This window comes from Eurosta solidaginis, chromosome 4, assembly GCF_040869045.1.
Source record: "Eurosta solidaginis isolate ZX-2024a chromosome 4, ASM4086904v1, whole genome shotgun sequence".
Classification (NCBI taxonomy): domain Eukaryota; kingdom Metazoa; phylum Arthropoda; class Insecta; order Diptera; family Tephritidae; genus Eurosta; species Eurosta solidaginis.
In genome coordinates, this window is record NC_090322.1 from 176,877,901 (window position 1) to 176,893,178 (window position 15,278).

The 15,278-nt window shown below is 43.8% G+C and overlaps 2 protein-coding genes across 2 annotated transcripts; one reads left to right on the plus strand and one right to left on the minus strand.

The window, feature by feature from the left end:
- Positions 1-411: 411 nt before the first annotated feature.
- LOC137248352 (uncharacterized) lies at positions 412-2,735 on the plus strand. Its single transcript, XM_067779222.1, has one exon. It carries the CDS (start codon positions 595-597, stop codon positions 2,662-2,664), a length of 2,070 nt encoding a protein of 689 aa, XP_067635323.1. The 5' UTR covers positions 412-594; the 3' UTR covers positions 2,665-2,735.
- Positions 2,736-4,750: 2,015 nt separating this feature from the next.
- On the minus strand, positions 4,751-14,896 carry Ppt1 (Palmitoyl-protein thioesterase 1). Its single transcript, XM_067783955.1, has 6 exons — positions 14,708-14,896; positions 14,382-14,619; positions 14,147-14,305; positions 5,377-5,526; positions 5,192-5,318; positions 4,751-5,120 (listed from the first exon to the last, which is right to left on the minus strand). Exons 1-6 carry the CDS (start codon positions 14,799-14,801, stop codon positions 4,998-5,000), a joined length of 891 nt encoding a protein of 296 aa, XP_067640056.1. The 5' UTR covers positions 14,802-14,896; the 3' UTR covers positions 4,751-4,997.
- Between the last annotated feature and the right edge of the window lie 382 nt (positions 14,897-15,278).

A 15,278-nucleotide genomic window follows, 5' to 3' on the forward strand; every position in this document is an offset into this window, starting at 1 on the left:
AGGTCAGAGAGGGACAGCTACTTACTTAATTGGCGCTTAACCGTTTACACGGTTATGGCCGTCCAACAAGGCGCGCCAGTCGCTCCTCTGCCAACCGGCGCCAATTGGTTACACCAAGGGAGTTTAAATCGTTTTCCACCTGGTCCTTCCAACGGAGTTGGGGCCGCCCTCTACCTCTGCTTCCAAAGGCGGCAGTAGCCGCTGCGTTTTAATTCCTACGATCCGCTACGATCACACCACGGCGGCCGCCAGATCAGGCATGAACTCAATTAAAATTTCGAAATCTTATGAATTACCTTGTAACATTTTCCATTCAAGTGTGTCATAAACGATTTCATAACGTATTTTGTATCATAGCCAACTTTCATTCCTTCCTTCAGAAAAAAGCGTAAGAAAATTTAATAAATTTTTTCTCCTTAAAAATAAAATTCTACAGGCTATCCTTTGATTGAATTTGTTCACTGTTCGGGTAGTCCTTTAGCACTTAAATTTTTTTTTTTTAATTTGCACGCTATATTTTTGATTATTGATAAAATTGTAGACTGAAAACGAAAAATTTACGAAAAAAAGTAAAAAACAAAAAAATAAATAAAGATGTCCATGATCAATACCTACAACAAATCCAATATGGATCTAAGCTTTATCAATATCTTCTCACCACCTTCTTTGGTCTCTTCCGAGAGTGATTCGGCTACTAGACCTACATTCATAGCACATAATCGCCATATCGTTATGGAGCTCGTCAATCGCATATTCGACGACAAGCTGGGTACAATCGAAGTTTCCTCATCTCATTGCTCCAGTTTGGAAAAGAAAAGTTCCGAATATACTTATGACAATCGATTGAAATATTGGAAGAATATGTTGGCAGAGCGTAAGCGTGTGCAAGCGAGTATAGGGAGAAAAACGGGTAAAGTACCAGCCGAGGTGCTCTTCAATCGGGCTGTAACCGTAGATGAACGAGACAAACAAACTGTGCGACGTCTAATCGACTATGCAGACCGCTTGCATCCATTGAAGCTAATAGATCGACATGCCGCTATATTACCCGAATATATCGACTGTAATACTTGTCGGCACGTGAATGAGTTACGTGAGACGTTACCAAAACCTGAACGCGATGGCGCGAAGATTGTCGAGATTGCTGGTTTGCCGGCAGTAACGAAAGAGGAGTTATTGGGCAAACCAAAATTGCAAGGCACACAAAAGAAATGGAATTGGTTGATATCGAAAGTTTTGGAAGATCGAATTGAACGTAAGCGTGAGCATATAGAAAAGTTGATTGAATTCTATCCGGATATTGAGAAATTGCAGGTTGTTGGTGAGGGTTTAAATAAGATGCATACGCTGCAGCATAATGCGAATATAAAATATTTGGGCGAAGAACCAATCGAACGCATATCTGACGATACATCGCAATGTGCGCCCGAAGTGCAAGCAACTAGGGCGCTTGAGGCGCACACCGTAGAGCCAGACTATTGCGTTAAGATAAACGAACAAGTTTTTCAGCTAACCGAAAAACGTAGCTCCAAATATATTGACCTAGAGATGCGTTTCGAATGCGAACCCTTTGAGAAAGTTATAAAACGTATTTTACATATTGAAAATCTTGGCAAAAAGATACTCAATTTTGAGTGGGTAAATCGTCCGTACTTCGACAAGAATTCCAATCTCTTAAAGGCAAATGATGAGGAATTTGTGTTTCAACAAAAACCCTTTCGTCTGGTGTCGGGTGAAATCATGAATGTTGTTGTGCAATTTCAACCACGTCGTGTCAATATTATCAAACAAAAGTGGATGCTTAAAATTGATCCACAGTTCTTCTGTCGTAAAGTAGATGCGATTGTAATGCGTCTCAATGGTAAATGTCGGCCTGCACAAGAGTTTGTGGAGAAGATACGTCTAACACAAAAAGATGTATTAGATAAATCAAATACGAAAATGGCACGCCAGCTTACCAACAAGTTGGCTACGCTCACGCCATTAATTAAAGCGCCCGAAGTGATTTGCCCATACAAGCGTACACTCAACGAGCTCGAACTCTTCGAATTTCATAATCCGGGTTATCGTTGTGAACGCTATCACGATATACAATTACTCAAGGAGTTGTATCAACGTTTAAAGAAGCCACGCGAACCTGTATGGAATTTGAAAGTGGAAACTTTAAAATCTCTGATCTTACGTCAACCACACCCCGATCAGCGTGCTTTACTCTTTGACGAAATGACGAGTATTTTGACAGAAATGCGCGGTAATCCATATGTTAGTTTCGATGAGAAAATACTCGACAATACAGAGCGTGAGCACACATGCTATGTCTATGTACGCGGCATAATTTCAGCGGGCATTGATGAGTGGGAAGATTTAGCATTGACAATTGAGGAAGCTTTTCTTAAATTGGCGTGGAAAAAGTATATGGATACTTATTATGAGGCGGAGGAGGATATATCTTCTTTTATAAAGGAGAGTGCTGGCGGTGATGCTGAGAATGTAGAGAGGTTGCACTCGCGTGAGTTAGATGAAGACGCAATCAAATTGTGGTTAGTGCAAGAGCTTCGTCATCGTAAGGCTTTCCGTGACACGCTCTATATGCAAACTTATACCCATTTGTGCAATTTTATGGAGGATATTGTATCGGTTATTGAGAGTACAGATATTGTATGAGAGAGCAGTTCGATTTCGCTGGCTTTTTTTAGTGCGTTGTTCAATGATTTGTTAGGCATTGCTTCATTATTGCTTCGGGTCTACACGGGTCTATACTTGCATACTTTTTGCTACTATTGTTTAAAATGTAAAAATATAAAAGGAAAATGGAACTCGAAGAGCTCTACTTGTTTTTATTGAAAAAATTGGAATTTGTTCTTTTATGTACTACTTAGCGTCTTTTCAACTGTAATGTGGGAGCTACGCCTCTAACACCAATCTCCCTATGGTCCGTCCCTGTTGAAACTGTCAGTTTCCTTGGACTCTAGTTAGAGGACTTTGATGACAATTTGTGAGTGGACGTGCCTATTGAATGGGGCGAAGCACTGTTAACCCAACAACAACAATAATCAATAAAATAATATACAATGAACAATAGACAGTTGAAATGACTTTGATTACAATCAATTCTTATAGACAACACACGGTGGGGTGTTTGATGAATCTAGCTGGCCAAAACTAAAACAGCAGTTATTTCTGTAACAAGAGTAGTTGTCTCACTTTATTGTTATGAAAGGAAATATTTGGCAGTAAATTCACGGTGTTCCGCGCAGAATTACTATGGATCGAGCCCCCGGTTTCGGAGGGACCCGGTATTTTACTCCGCATTTATATTGATACTTTTAAGTACGGTTGCCACTTAGGGTTGCCACCTCACCTTTTTTTATATTTCTTTGTATATCCACTACAATCTCGGAAACGGCTTAACCGATTTGAATCAAATTTGGTACATCGATATAGTATAACATTTTAAGACTTTTCACCTAGGTGTTGCCACTGAGGATGTTTTCACATGGTTGCCACCTTTTGACAATAGGGGTATTAAACTTTGAAACAAACACAAGCTTACGTATTGTCAAAAAAGTACTGGCATGATATGCCATGAGAAAAAGATATATCTCTTTGTTTGCAAGGTTTTTAAAAAATTTAATATTGAACAGTAGTAGTATTACAAGTAGAATAAATCAGTAAAAACATGCGGTATACAAAACGGGTGTATAACTTAATCCCGACTTACAAAATCCCGAAACACATAATCCCGACACGACCAAATCCCGACATCTCATAATCCCGACAACATGTAAATTGGGGACTTTCAACATTTTTTATATATTTTGTCAGTATTTTTGAATAAGCTGGATTAAGTTTTCACTCAGTGATAAAACGATGTCATAAAAAATACAAATCTTCGGTATTATTCTATTATTTTAGGCACCCCTTTTGCGTAGGCTACCTTCGACCGCGACTCATAAAAATAATCCTTAGCCGATCCAACACCGGCTTCGCGATCCACAGTATGTCTGCGCAGAACACTTATCTGCGTAGGCGGCCTGCGGCCACGCTTCATAAAAATAATCCTTAGCCGATCCAACACCGGCTGCGCCATGCACAATAATTCTGCGTATAACACCTTTCTGCATAGGTGGCCTTCGGCCGCGCTTATAAAAAATAACCCTGGGCTACGCCATGCCAAGTCCGGGTGTGTGGTATAATCGTGGCTACCGCCACGGTGATGTCCTTCTGCGTAGTACACCCTTCTGCGTAGGCACTTTAAATTTTAGTAAATTTGTCTGGATTATGTGCTGTCGGGATTTTGAGTTGTCGGGATATTGTGTTGTAGGGATTTCGTTATGTCGGGATTTTGTTATGTCTGGATTGTGTCTTGTCGGGATTTCTAAAAATTGTCGGGCTTATGAGTTGTCGGGATTTTGAAAGTCGGGATTATGAGGTGCACCCATACAAAACCTAACATGAATTAAAAACACATTTACCTGTCGTACAAATGTAACTAGATTTGATTAAGGCTAAACAAGTGACCAAGTATTTAGGTTAGAAGGGTATATTGCTTTTTAATCCAAAAATACACCGAGCTGCACACAATTTCTATACAACTGTAGATGTGCGCGGTTAGTATATTTAAAAAAAAAATTGGAATATTTTGAAAAATCGACTTTTGGCCAGCTAGATTGATCAAATACCCCACCGTGCAGCAGTTCATAGATGTAAGGATAGAGAAAGCCATACTTGACCGCATATGATTAAGGTATTAAGTTTGATACCGTGTAAGCTTTATTTGATTAAAAATTGCATAATACGCGAGTATATCAATCAGTTAAGTCTAATTTGTTCCTGTACAGTCACAATTGTTTACAATAGTAAATTTCACTGGGAGCTTATTTAGTAGGTATGCCTAATGTATAGTGCGGACATTAGTTTTAAATTTTTGTCTATGGCATTTACTTATTCGAGATTCATAATTTAAAATAAACTTTTTGTCGTTATAGGAAATTCTTTCAGTTGCTTGCAAGTAATGGTATTATATTTTCCATAAACCATTTGTTAGTCATTTGCAAATGATCGCCTTCTACAGATAAGAATGCGAGTTTACCATCCTCATCCATTTGCTTAATACCGAGCTGTTGTGCGAAACAAAAGGAATTCGGTAAAAACAGTTTAAAAAAAAATCGTATTTAAATATGGAACCTACATCTTCATAGGCGATACCTTGTTCGAGTGGACGAATATCCTTGTCTTGACCAGGTACATAGAATCCAAACCATTCCGATTCTTTAGGTTGTACAATAGTATCATTCAAAAACATGACCATAACAAATCTGAAAATAGTTTCGGTTTTTGGAATCTGCCTGTTGTAATTTTGCACATTAAACATACTTTTTAAGTTTATTTAAATTTTCGATGTATGTACGGTTTATGTAAACCTCATTGTTGATAATGGACAAAAAAGTACTTGATTGTCGATACTGCTCCTCATTGAAAGGATCATGCCAATATGTGGCTTGCACTAAATCGCGTTGCATCCATCTGTGGAAAAATAAATAGGCAAATGTTTATATCTGAACTGTAAATATGTCCAAATGGAAAATGTTACACCAATTGGGGCTGAGGTAATGCACTGCGTTATTACCAATCGAAACAGTATTTTTTAGATAATAATATTCGGAATCACCAAGTTTACGGCACTATGGGATATCCTATTTACTGATGCATATGAGGTTTGAATTGGCATTGCAATGTGTAAGTTCCTCTTATAATTCACGCCTTGCAGGTTAATTACTGATTTCTAGTTTCCATTGTAGAGTCTTGACACATTCTTTTCACTTTAGTCTGAGAGCACACTTATTACATAGATCCACCGTCTCCACATTTAGCTGATAATCTTGTTTATATAATCCTTAAAAGATTTAGTGAAAAGCTTTGTTTGAAAGTCTCACGAAAGATGCGGCACACATTTTCACGAACAAGAAAGACATTCACACGACAAGTATCAAAATGACTCGGGATTTAGTAGACTGTTGTTCTTAATAATCCACGTCCCATATATTATACCTACTAATCAGGGCGAAGTGCTGTTGCTGTTGTTGTAGCGTGTGTGTGTGGCAACAAAACAATCAATAAAAATACCTGTAAGATGCCATAACTCCGAAGAGATTTAAGGCCGATCTTCTCCCAATTTGAATCATGCGCATATTAGTTTTTCCTACAAATTGGCGGGACGGGACCCCAGCGGGTTAGGGGGCTGCTTAAAATATACCCTCGGCAGGAATGCCTGTCGTAAGAGGCGACTGACAAATTGATTGATGTAGCGCAATTCTTTCAGGAGGTTGCCAGCGCAATATATAGCTTCTCCAACCCAACTGTCAACCTCATCTACCCGTGGCGAATCCTGTTTCTTTAACATCCGAGGCTCTGGCGACCTCAAGTTCCTCATGGATCTTGGGGGTGGGAGGGCGGTATCACCTACAAGGTTTCATGTGGTCATACCAAATCGTTCCCGGGATGGTCGGGCTAGTACTTTTATGATGCTTGTTACCGGAAAGAACGGGATCTGCATCCGGTAAACGACCATCAACATCGATAACACTCCCCCATCGGGTTGGGCGGTCAGAACATACCCGCGGTAGGTATGTCTGTCTTAAGAGGCGACTAAAATCCCAGATTCAAGGAGTTGTGTAGCGTAACTCTTTCAGGTTGCCAGCGCAATATATGGCTTCTCCAAACCAAATTGTCAACCTCAACTATCCGTGGCTAGTCCTGTTTCATTAACAGCGGAGGCTTTGGGGACCCCGAATTCCTCATGGGGTTATGGGGTTAATAATTCCTCAAGGATCTAGCGGGTGGGAGGGCGGTATGCCCAAGAAGGTCGCATGTGGTTGTTGTTGTTCTTGTTGTTGTAGCAATGCTTCGCCCCACCTAACAGCCGCGACCGATCACAAATTGTCATCAATATCCTCTAACGGGAGTCCAAGGAAACTTGCTGTTTCAACAGGGGTGGACCATAAGGAAAGGGGTGTTAGAGGCGTTGGTTCCACATTACAATTAAAGAGATGGTTGGTGTCATGTGGGGACACATTGCAAGCGGGGCATACATTTTGTATGTCGGGGTTGATTTTGGATAGGTAAGAGTTTAACCTGTTACAATATCCAGAACGAAGTTGAGCAAGAGCGACACGCGTTTCCCTGGGGAGTATGCGTTCCTCTTTCGCGAGTTTTGGATACTTTTCTTTGAGTACTGGATTCACCGGGCAATTCCCGGCATAAAGGTCCGACGCCTGTTTGTGGAGTTCACCAAGGACCTGCTTGTGTTTTTCCGCTTCATACGGCTGAGTTCTCAGGTGCCGTATTTCCTCAAAATGCTTACGGAGATGACTCCTTAAGCCCCTAGGCGGTGCTGGTTCATCAATCAGATGTCTGTTGGGATGCTCAGGTTTCTGGGTATTCAACAGGAACTGTTTGGTCAGCATCTCATTTCTCTCCCTGATGGGGACTATTCTCGCCTCATTATGCAGATGGTGTTCTGGGGACATAAGAAGACAGCCCGTGGCAATTCTGAGAGCAGTATTTTGGCAGGCCTGTAGCTTCTTCCAGTGGGTAATTTTTAGGCTTGGCGACCATATGGGTGACGCGTAGCACGTAATCGGCTGGCTAATTGCTTTGTATGTAGTCATGAGCGTTTCTTTATCTTTTCCCCAGGTACTGCCAGCGAGGGATTTGAGGACTTTGTTACGGCTCTGAATTCTCGGAACAATTGCGGCTGCGTGCTCACCAAAATGTATATCCTGATCAAACGTCACACCCAAGATTTTGGGGTGTAGGACAGTCGGTAGCGTAGTGCCATCGACGTGGATGTTCAAAATGGTCGACATTTGGGACGTCCATGTTGTAAATAAGGTCGCGGAAGATTTAGTCGGTGATAATGCCAGGTTTCCCGAGGCGAAAAAACTGGAGTGATCAGGGAGGTAGCCGTTTATTTTATTGCATAGCTTATCGATCTTTGGGCCTGGGCCTGTGGCCATTATTGTGCAGTCATCGGCGTAGGAAACGATTGTGACTCCTTCCGGTGGTGAAGGTAGCTTAGATATGTAGAAATTAAACAAAAGTGGGGATAGGACACCACCCTGTGGCACCCCTTGTTTAATTCTCTTGGGTTTGATGTTTCGTTTCTAAATTGCACCGATGCCTGCCGACCACCCAGATAATTTGCGGTCCACCTTTTAAGACATGGGGGAAGGGTAGACCCTTCCAGGTCTTGCAGTAACGAGCCATGGTTGACCGTATCAAAAGCTTTTGATACGTCTAGCGCTACGAGTACTGTTCTATGGTGGGGGTATTGATTTAAACCGCAATTTATCTGGGTGCTAATGGCATTTAGCGCGGTGGTAGTGCTATTGAGTTTTCTGAAGCCATGCTGATGAGAGGCTAGCTGCAAATTTGCTTGGAAATAAGGGTGCAAAATGGCTTCAAGCGTCTTTGCTACTGGCGATAGGAGAGATATCGGACGATACGACTCTCCTATGTTAGCTGGTTTCCCAGGCTTTAGTAGCGGGACCACCTTGGCCATTTTCCATTTCTCGGGTATGACAAAGGTGGAAAGAGACAGGTTGAAGACAGGCGGTAAATATTTGAAACCTTCTTTCCCTAGGCTTTTAAGCATCGGTATGGCTATCCCGTCTGGGCCCACTGCTTTGGATGGTTTAGCGTGACCAATGGCGTCCTCAACCTCTTTAGCGGTGATGGTGATTGGTGACGCGCTGGATTTGTGTTTATGTGCGTGTCTATTGGCCCTCCGTCTATCTTTGTCGACCGTAGAATGCATTATATATTGTCGGCAGAAAGCGCTCGCGTATTTTTTCGCATCCGACAGCACTTTGTCGCCAAATGCGATGGAAACTTTGTCTTTGTGCTTAGTCGGATTCGATAGGGACTTTACGGTGGACCAAAGTTTACCCACACCGGTAGAGAGGTTACAACCTCTTAGGTGCTCCTCCCATTTCGCCCGCTTGTGTTCGTCCACAAGCAATCTGATGCGTTGGTTTATATCCCTTATTTGGGGGTCGCCTGGATCAAGCTGTCTTATAAGGTCACGTTCTCTCGCTAAGTTTGCGGCCTCCGCCGGGAAGTGGAGCCGGATTTCGGGAATTCTCCCGGCGGGAATGAAACGTGCCGAGGCGGATTCAATGACCTTACGGAAGGCACGCTCCCCTTGGCGGGCATCAGTCGGGATAGGGAGGGCAGCAAAGAGGTTGTCTGTAAAAGATTTATATTCTTCACACTTTCCTTTTTTGAAGTTTATGAAAGTGCGTTTTTCGGTGACGATGAAGTCGGCGGTACGCTCGAGCGAAATAAGTATGGGCAGGTGGTCGGATGCCAATGTTACCATCAGATGCCAGTTGACGCAGTTTACGAGCTCTGCGCTCACGATTGATATATCTGGCGAACTGTGACAGCTTCCTACCATACGTGTGGGGGCGTCTCCGTTTATTGTGCAGAACGTCGTTTCTTCTATTTGATCCGCCAACATCTCACCCCTACTGTCCGCCCGCAAGTTTGAGTGCCATAGATCGTGATGGGCATTGAAATCGCCTAAGATAATGCGATTGTTGCCAGTGAGTAAGGCTCTGATATTAGGGCGGTATCCACTGGGGCAACAGGTGGCAGGAGGGATGTAGATGTTGAAGATTTCTACGTTTGCCTCTCCTGACCGGACAGATAGGCCTTGACGTTCTAAGACATTGTCCCTGCGGTCGATTCCAGGATCAAATATATAATATTGCACAGAGTGGTGTATGATAAACGCTAGGCCGCCTTCATTTCCGCTCTCGCGGTCTTTCCTGTGGACATTATACCCAGAACAGGTCTGCAATGCAGATCTTGCTGTGAGTTTAGTCTCTTGAATCGCAGCAATGCGGATGTTGTGCCGCTTCATGAAATCGACTATCTCCGTAATCTTCCCAGTTAGTCCATTACAGTTTAACTGCAGAATTCTGAAGTGCATAAGAGGAGACGCCGCCACTCTGGGGGTAAGTGACGGGTGACTACGCCTGGGTTGTGGAAGGCCAGGACGCAATTGCTGTTGTGGCCCTGGGACTGGGCGTCCTTGGGCAAGCATTGGGGTACCCGGATGATTTGGGTTTGCGACCTGGCAACATGGCGCGATGAAACCCGTCGGGGGGTTGCCGTCGCGGAGACCAGAACATCTAGGAAAGTGGCACCACCCAAGGCAGGAGCTGCATTGGGCGGATGTCGCAAACATATATATTCTGTGCTGGCAAACGGTGCAAACGGAGGTAGGGACTAAGAGTGTGTTTCCCTGACCTACACGATTGCTGTCGGAAAAGAGGGGTGGGGGAGGGGGAGACGGGGCAGGGGCTGATGCTCAGCATTGCTACCGACTCTACTACGAAGGTAGTTGTTGTTGTTGCTGTAGCAACGCTCGCCCCACCTAATAGCCGCGACCGATCACAAATTGTCATCAATATCCTCTAACGGGAGTCCAAGGAAACTTGCCGTTTCAACAGGGGTGGACCAGGGGAGGAAAGGGGTGTTAGAGGCATTGGTTCCACATTACAATTGAAGAGATGGTTGGTGTCATGTGGGGACACATTGCAAGCGGGGCATACATTTTGTATGTCGGGGTTGATTCTGGATAGGTAAGAGTTTAACCTGTTACAGTATCCAGAACGAAGTTGAGCAAGAGTCACGCGTTTCCCTGGGGAGTATGCGTTCCTCTTCCGCAAGTTTTGGATAATTTTCGTTAAGTACTGGATTCACCGGGCAATTCCCGGCATAAAGGTCCGACGCCTGTTTATGGAGTTCACCAAGGACCTGCTTGTGTTTTTTCACTTCATACGGCTGGGTTCTCAAGTGTCGTATTTCCTCAAAATGCTTACGGAGATGACTCCTTAAGTCCCTAGGCGGTGCTGGTTCATCAATCAGATGTCTGTTGGGATGCCCAGGTTTCTGGGTATTCAACAGGAACTGTTTGGTCAGCATCTCATTTCTCTCCCTGATGGGGAGTATTCTCGCCTCATTATGCAGATGGTGTTCTGGGGACATAAGAAGACAGCCCGTGGCGATTCTGAGAGCAGTATTTTGGCAGGCCTGTAGTTTCTTCCAGTGGGTGATTTTTAGGCTTGGCGACCATATGGGTGACGCGTAGCACGTAATCGGCTGGCTAATTGCTTTGTATGTAGTCATGAGCGTTTCTTTATCTTTTCCCCAAGTACTGCCAGCGAGGGATTTGAGGATTTTGTTACGGCTCTGAATTCTCGGAACAATTGCGGCTGCGTGCTCACCAAAATGTAGATCCTGATCAAACGTCACACCCAAGATTTTGGGGTGTAGGACAGTCGGTAGCGTAGTGCCATCGACGTGGATGTTCAAAATGGGCGGCATTTGGGTAGTAGTTATGAGTGGTAGCAGCTGTTTGAGTTGTTGGCGCAGTGGGGCGCGAGCAGCAGCGGGTACTTGTTGTGGCTTGCTGAGCAGCGGGGAAGGTAGTGGGGGGCGCTTAGGCGTACACTACGGGACGCCCTTGGGCGTGAATAGCAAGGAGCCACAAAAGATTTATAAAAGTTACGTGGACGTCGGGTTTTGGAATCAAGCCCAGAACAACCTGTCCGATGCAACCATCCCTTACACGAGACACACTGAACAGAGTATGACCGTCCTAAAAAGATTCTTTTCCGGCAGATGCAGCAAAACCATTTCTCAGGACCGGGGTCAGAAAACGGACCCGGATTGGGTTCGATGCCTTCCCGGAGTAAGAGAATATGGAGCAATCCTACTGCAAGGAGCTGCTGGGAGGATGACAATTTGTGGGAGGGACGCAACAAATTAAATGGGGTTACACTGAAATGACAGTCTTTGGTCCGGAAAAATCCCGAGTCGCTCCGGTACATAGAACCGACTGCCTTGGGAAGCGCCCAAGTGGTCATAACAAATCGTTCCTGATATGCATACGGCAAAGGACCATCAACGTCGATAACACTTCCCAAGGCCTTCGGGGAGTGTCCTTATCGCTACAACAACAACAACAGCATCGATAATACTCCCTAAGGCCTTCGGGGAGTGTCCTTATCCCTACAATAACAAGAACAACAACAGGACCTAAATGTTTTATGCAGACTCTGGACGGCATCTGCAAGGCAGATGAGTTTCCACCGAGAGGCTTTTCATGGCAGAAATACACTCGGAGCGTATCCCAAATCACGGCCGAGGGGCGACCCCGCTTATAAAAACTTTTACTTAATTGAAATAACTTTTTTCAAATTTTCGATTTTGCTTTGCCGGGGGCGTGAGCCCAGGATCTTTGGTGTGATAGGCGAAGCACGCTACAACCACACCACGGCGGCTAATGCAACAACAACCTTAAAAAAACCCCTTTTATTGCTTTATAGCAGCACTTAACCCAGCCTAGCACAGACATCTATTCAGGAGCTGTGATCATTTTCTCTAGTGTTGTGGTTGTTGTATTGTAACCGCAAAAGGTTTCGATGACTGTGACCGTTGCAGTTTAGGAACTTAGCATCAAAACCGAGAATAATGAAACAAGGGGTTCCACAGGGTGAAGGTCCTTTCCCACCGAAGGAGTTACCATTGTGCCCTACGCAACAGGTCCCTGCTCATCTATCGATTAGCTATGCTATAAAATCAACGACTATCTCCCTAATCTTTCCAATTTTTCACCTCGCGAAATTTGACACTGTCACCGACCGAATCCTCGGCGACCTTCCACGTCGTTGGAATTACGCTACCAACTGTCTTACATATAAAAATACTGGATGTGAAGTTCGATCAGGATTTAAGTTTTGAGACCATGTAGCCGCATTTGTACCTAAATTCCAGAGCTGTAACAAAATCCTCAAGTGTCTTGCCGGCAGCATTTGGGCAAAGATAAATAAACGCTCAAAACCACTTATAAAGCAATTGGTCTACCGCTTGTAGGCTAAGAGTCCCCAATATGGTCGTCGAACCTAAAAATAGACACTGAAGGAAACTGCAGGCCCGCGCCCAAAACTGCCACGGGATGTCTTATTATGTCTCTAGAACATTGTCTATCCAGTGAGGCTAGAGAACTCCCCATAAAGAAAACAACTGAAATGCTGAATAAACAGTTTCTGCTGAATACTCAGAAACATGGGCAGCCCAGGGGACACTTGGTTGCTGGGGCCCCGCCTCCCAGGACTTAAGAAGTAATTTCCGTAAGCATTATGAAGAAATCCGGCACTCAAGAATGGCCCTCAGAGACATCCACACAAAGTCGTCGGACTACTATACCAGGGATTGCCCGGTGAACCCCGAGACAAATGTCCTAAACTCGCAGTTTTGGAAAGGAGCCTCACCAGGGAGAAGCGCGTCTCTCTGGCTCAACTTCGATCTGCATACTGTAATAGCAGAGTCAGAGAATCAACTTCGCCCAATGCATTTCGACCTTGTACTGTGTCCCCACATGACACCAACGCCTCTAATACCCTTATCTGTGTGATATTGGTGAAAATTAGTGAGTGCATTTATTGGATGGGGCGAAGCTCTGCTACGCCTACAACAGCCTGAGTATTACCGATATCGGCAGTCCATACTGCCAAGCGAATGATCTTTAGGGTAGAGAGCACTGCTACAACAACAACACCCCTTTGTTAAGCTTGCCCCTTGGATTTCAAGGTTTAAGACTAGTTGCTACTGGTGTCAACTATTATCGCTACACCAACCCAGCGGTTTAGTGGGCTTGGAATATACCTGCGGCAGGTAGGTTGTATCCCGCTAAAATACCCAAATGATTCACAGGTTGTGTAGAGCAACCCTTTCAAAGGTTTGCCAGCGTAATTTAAAGCTTCTCCAGCCCATTTGGCAACCTCGCCCATGCGTGGCGAGTCCGTTTTTTTTAGCAGGCGAGGCGGCTCCAAGTCATATTAAATCGTTTCGATCTTCGGCTTAAACCTTAATTATGCTTGTTACCGGAACTTATCGGGTCTATATCCCGCAGAGCACCACCAACATCGGTAACAATCCCCAAAACCTGGTTGTGGTAGCAGTGCTCCGCAAAACCTTCGGGAGTGTATTTATCGCTACAACAAGAACAAAGTAACCTACTGAAAAGTAATTGAAGTTAAGCTACAACATAGATCTATACATATTAACTTACTCTTCATAAACAGCACGATGCAATAACTTCCGCAAATGCTCGCAAGCTCTATTCGATAACGATGGACATTTCGGCACACCAAAAACACCTTGATGCTGACCTCCTAAAGAGATTAACGTTTTCATTGGTGGCGTAGAGCAACGTTGCGCCACTGCACGTCTGATTTAGAAAATAAATGCATAAATATCAGCAGAAATTTAGTCAAATAGTCCCCAGGGTATAGGTAAATACTTACAAAAACTGTCCACCTTGTGAAAAGCCAATAGCATTGTAACCATCCGCTAGTTGCGAGTCTTTAGCTAATTGATCACACACATAGCTCACTTGAAGATCGGGATGTACGAAATAGCCGCTTTCGTAGTCCAAAGCAATGCTGCCTCCTATTTTCAACGACCGTACGTATGTGCCATTTAACTCTTTTTGTATTAATTTCTTAATTGCGCCCATGCTGAAGGGGAAGCAACAGCTATCACCTGGTAGTAAATAGATATTGGAAATCATAAAAGGAAATAGACAAAATTACCTTCGCTGCAACTGACTCAATCTATTTAGTTAACTTACCCATGCCATGCCACAATACAACTGGAAGCGCACCCAAAGAGGCACATGCGCCATAACAAATGGAAAATAATAAGAAACTTTTTATAAGCCACATTGCACTAAAAATTGCAAATCTTTATCTTTGGGAAAATCTTATTAAAATAATTGACTAAATTCACAGCTGATAATTGATGAATGACAGACGGAGGAAGACAAACGCAGTGTTGTAAGTTAAAAGCACCGATTGCCAGTGTTGATGAGTTTGCACAATTCAGATTAACCCCAAAATTCATCTTGTCCGGCTGGAAACAGAAATACTTTCTGTGTCGGCGAAACTCGATATTTTCCGGTTATCGTTGTCGGAGCAACACAGGGTAATTTTGGTAACTTTATTCGACAGTATGACACTTTTATGTCCAAGCAAAGTCTTCGACACAAACTACACAATTCTCTTCCTCACAAGGAAAGATGGGGCAATCATTCAGAGATTCGACATCTCTGTTTTCACGGACGGTTCTAAAATGGCTTGCGGAGTGGGAACAGGAGTATTTGCGACAGTCCCGCCCACGTTATTATGGGTAATTCTTTAAAA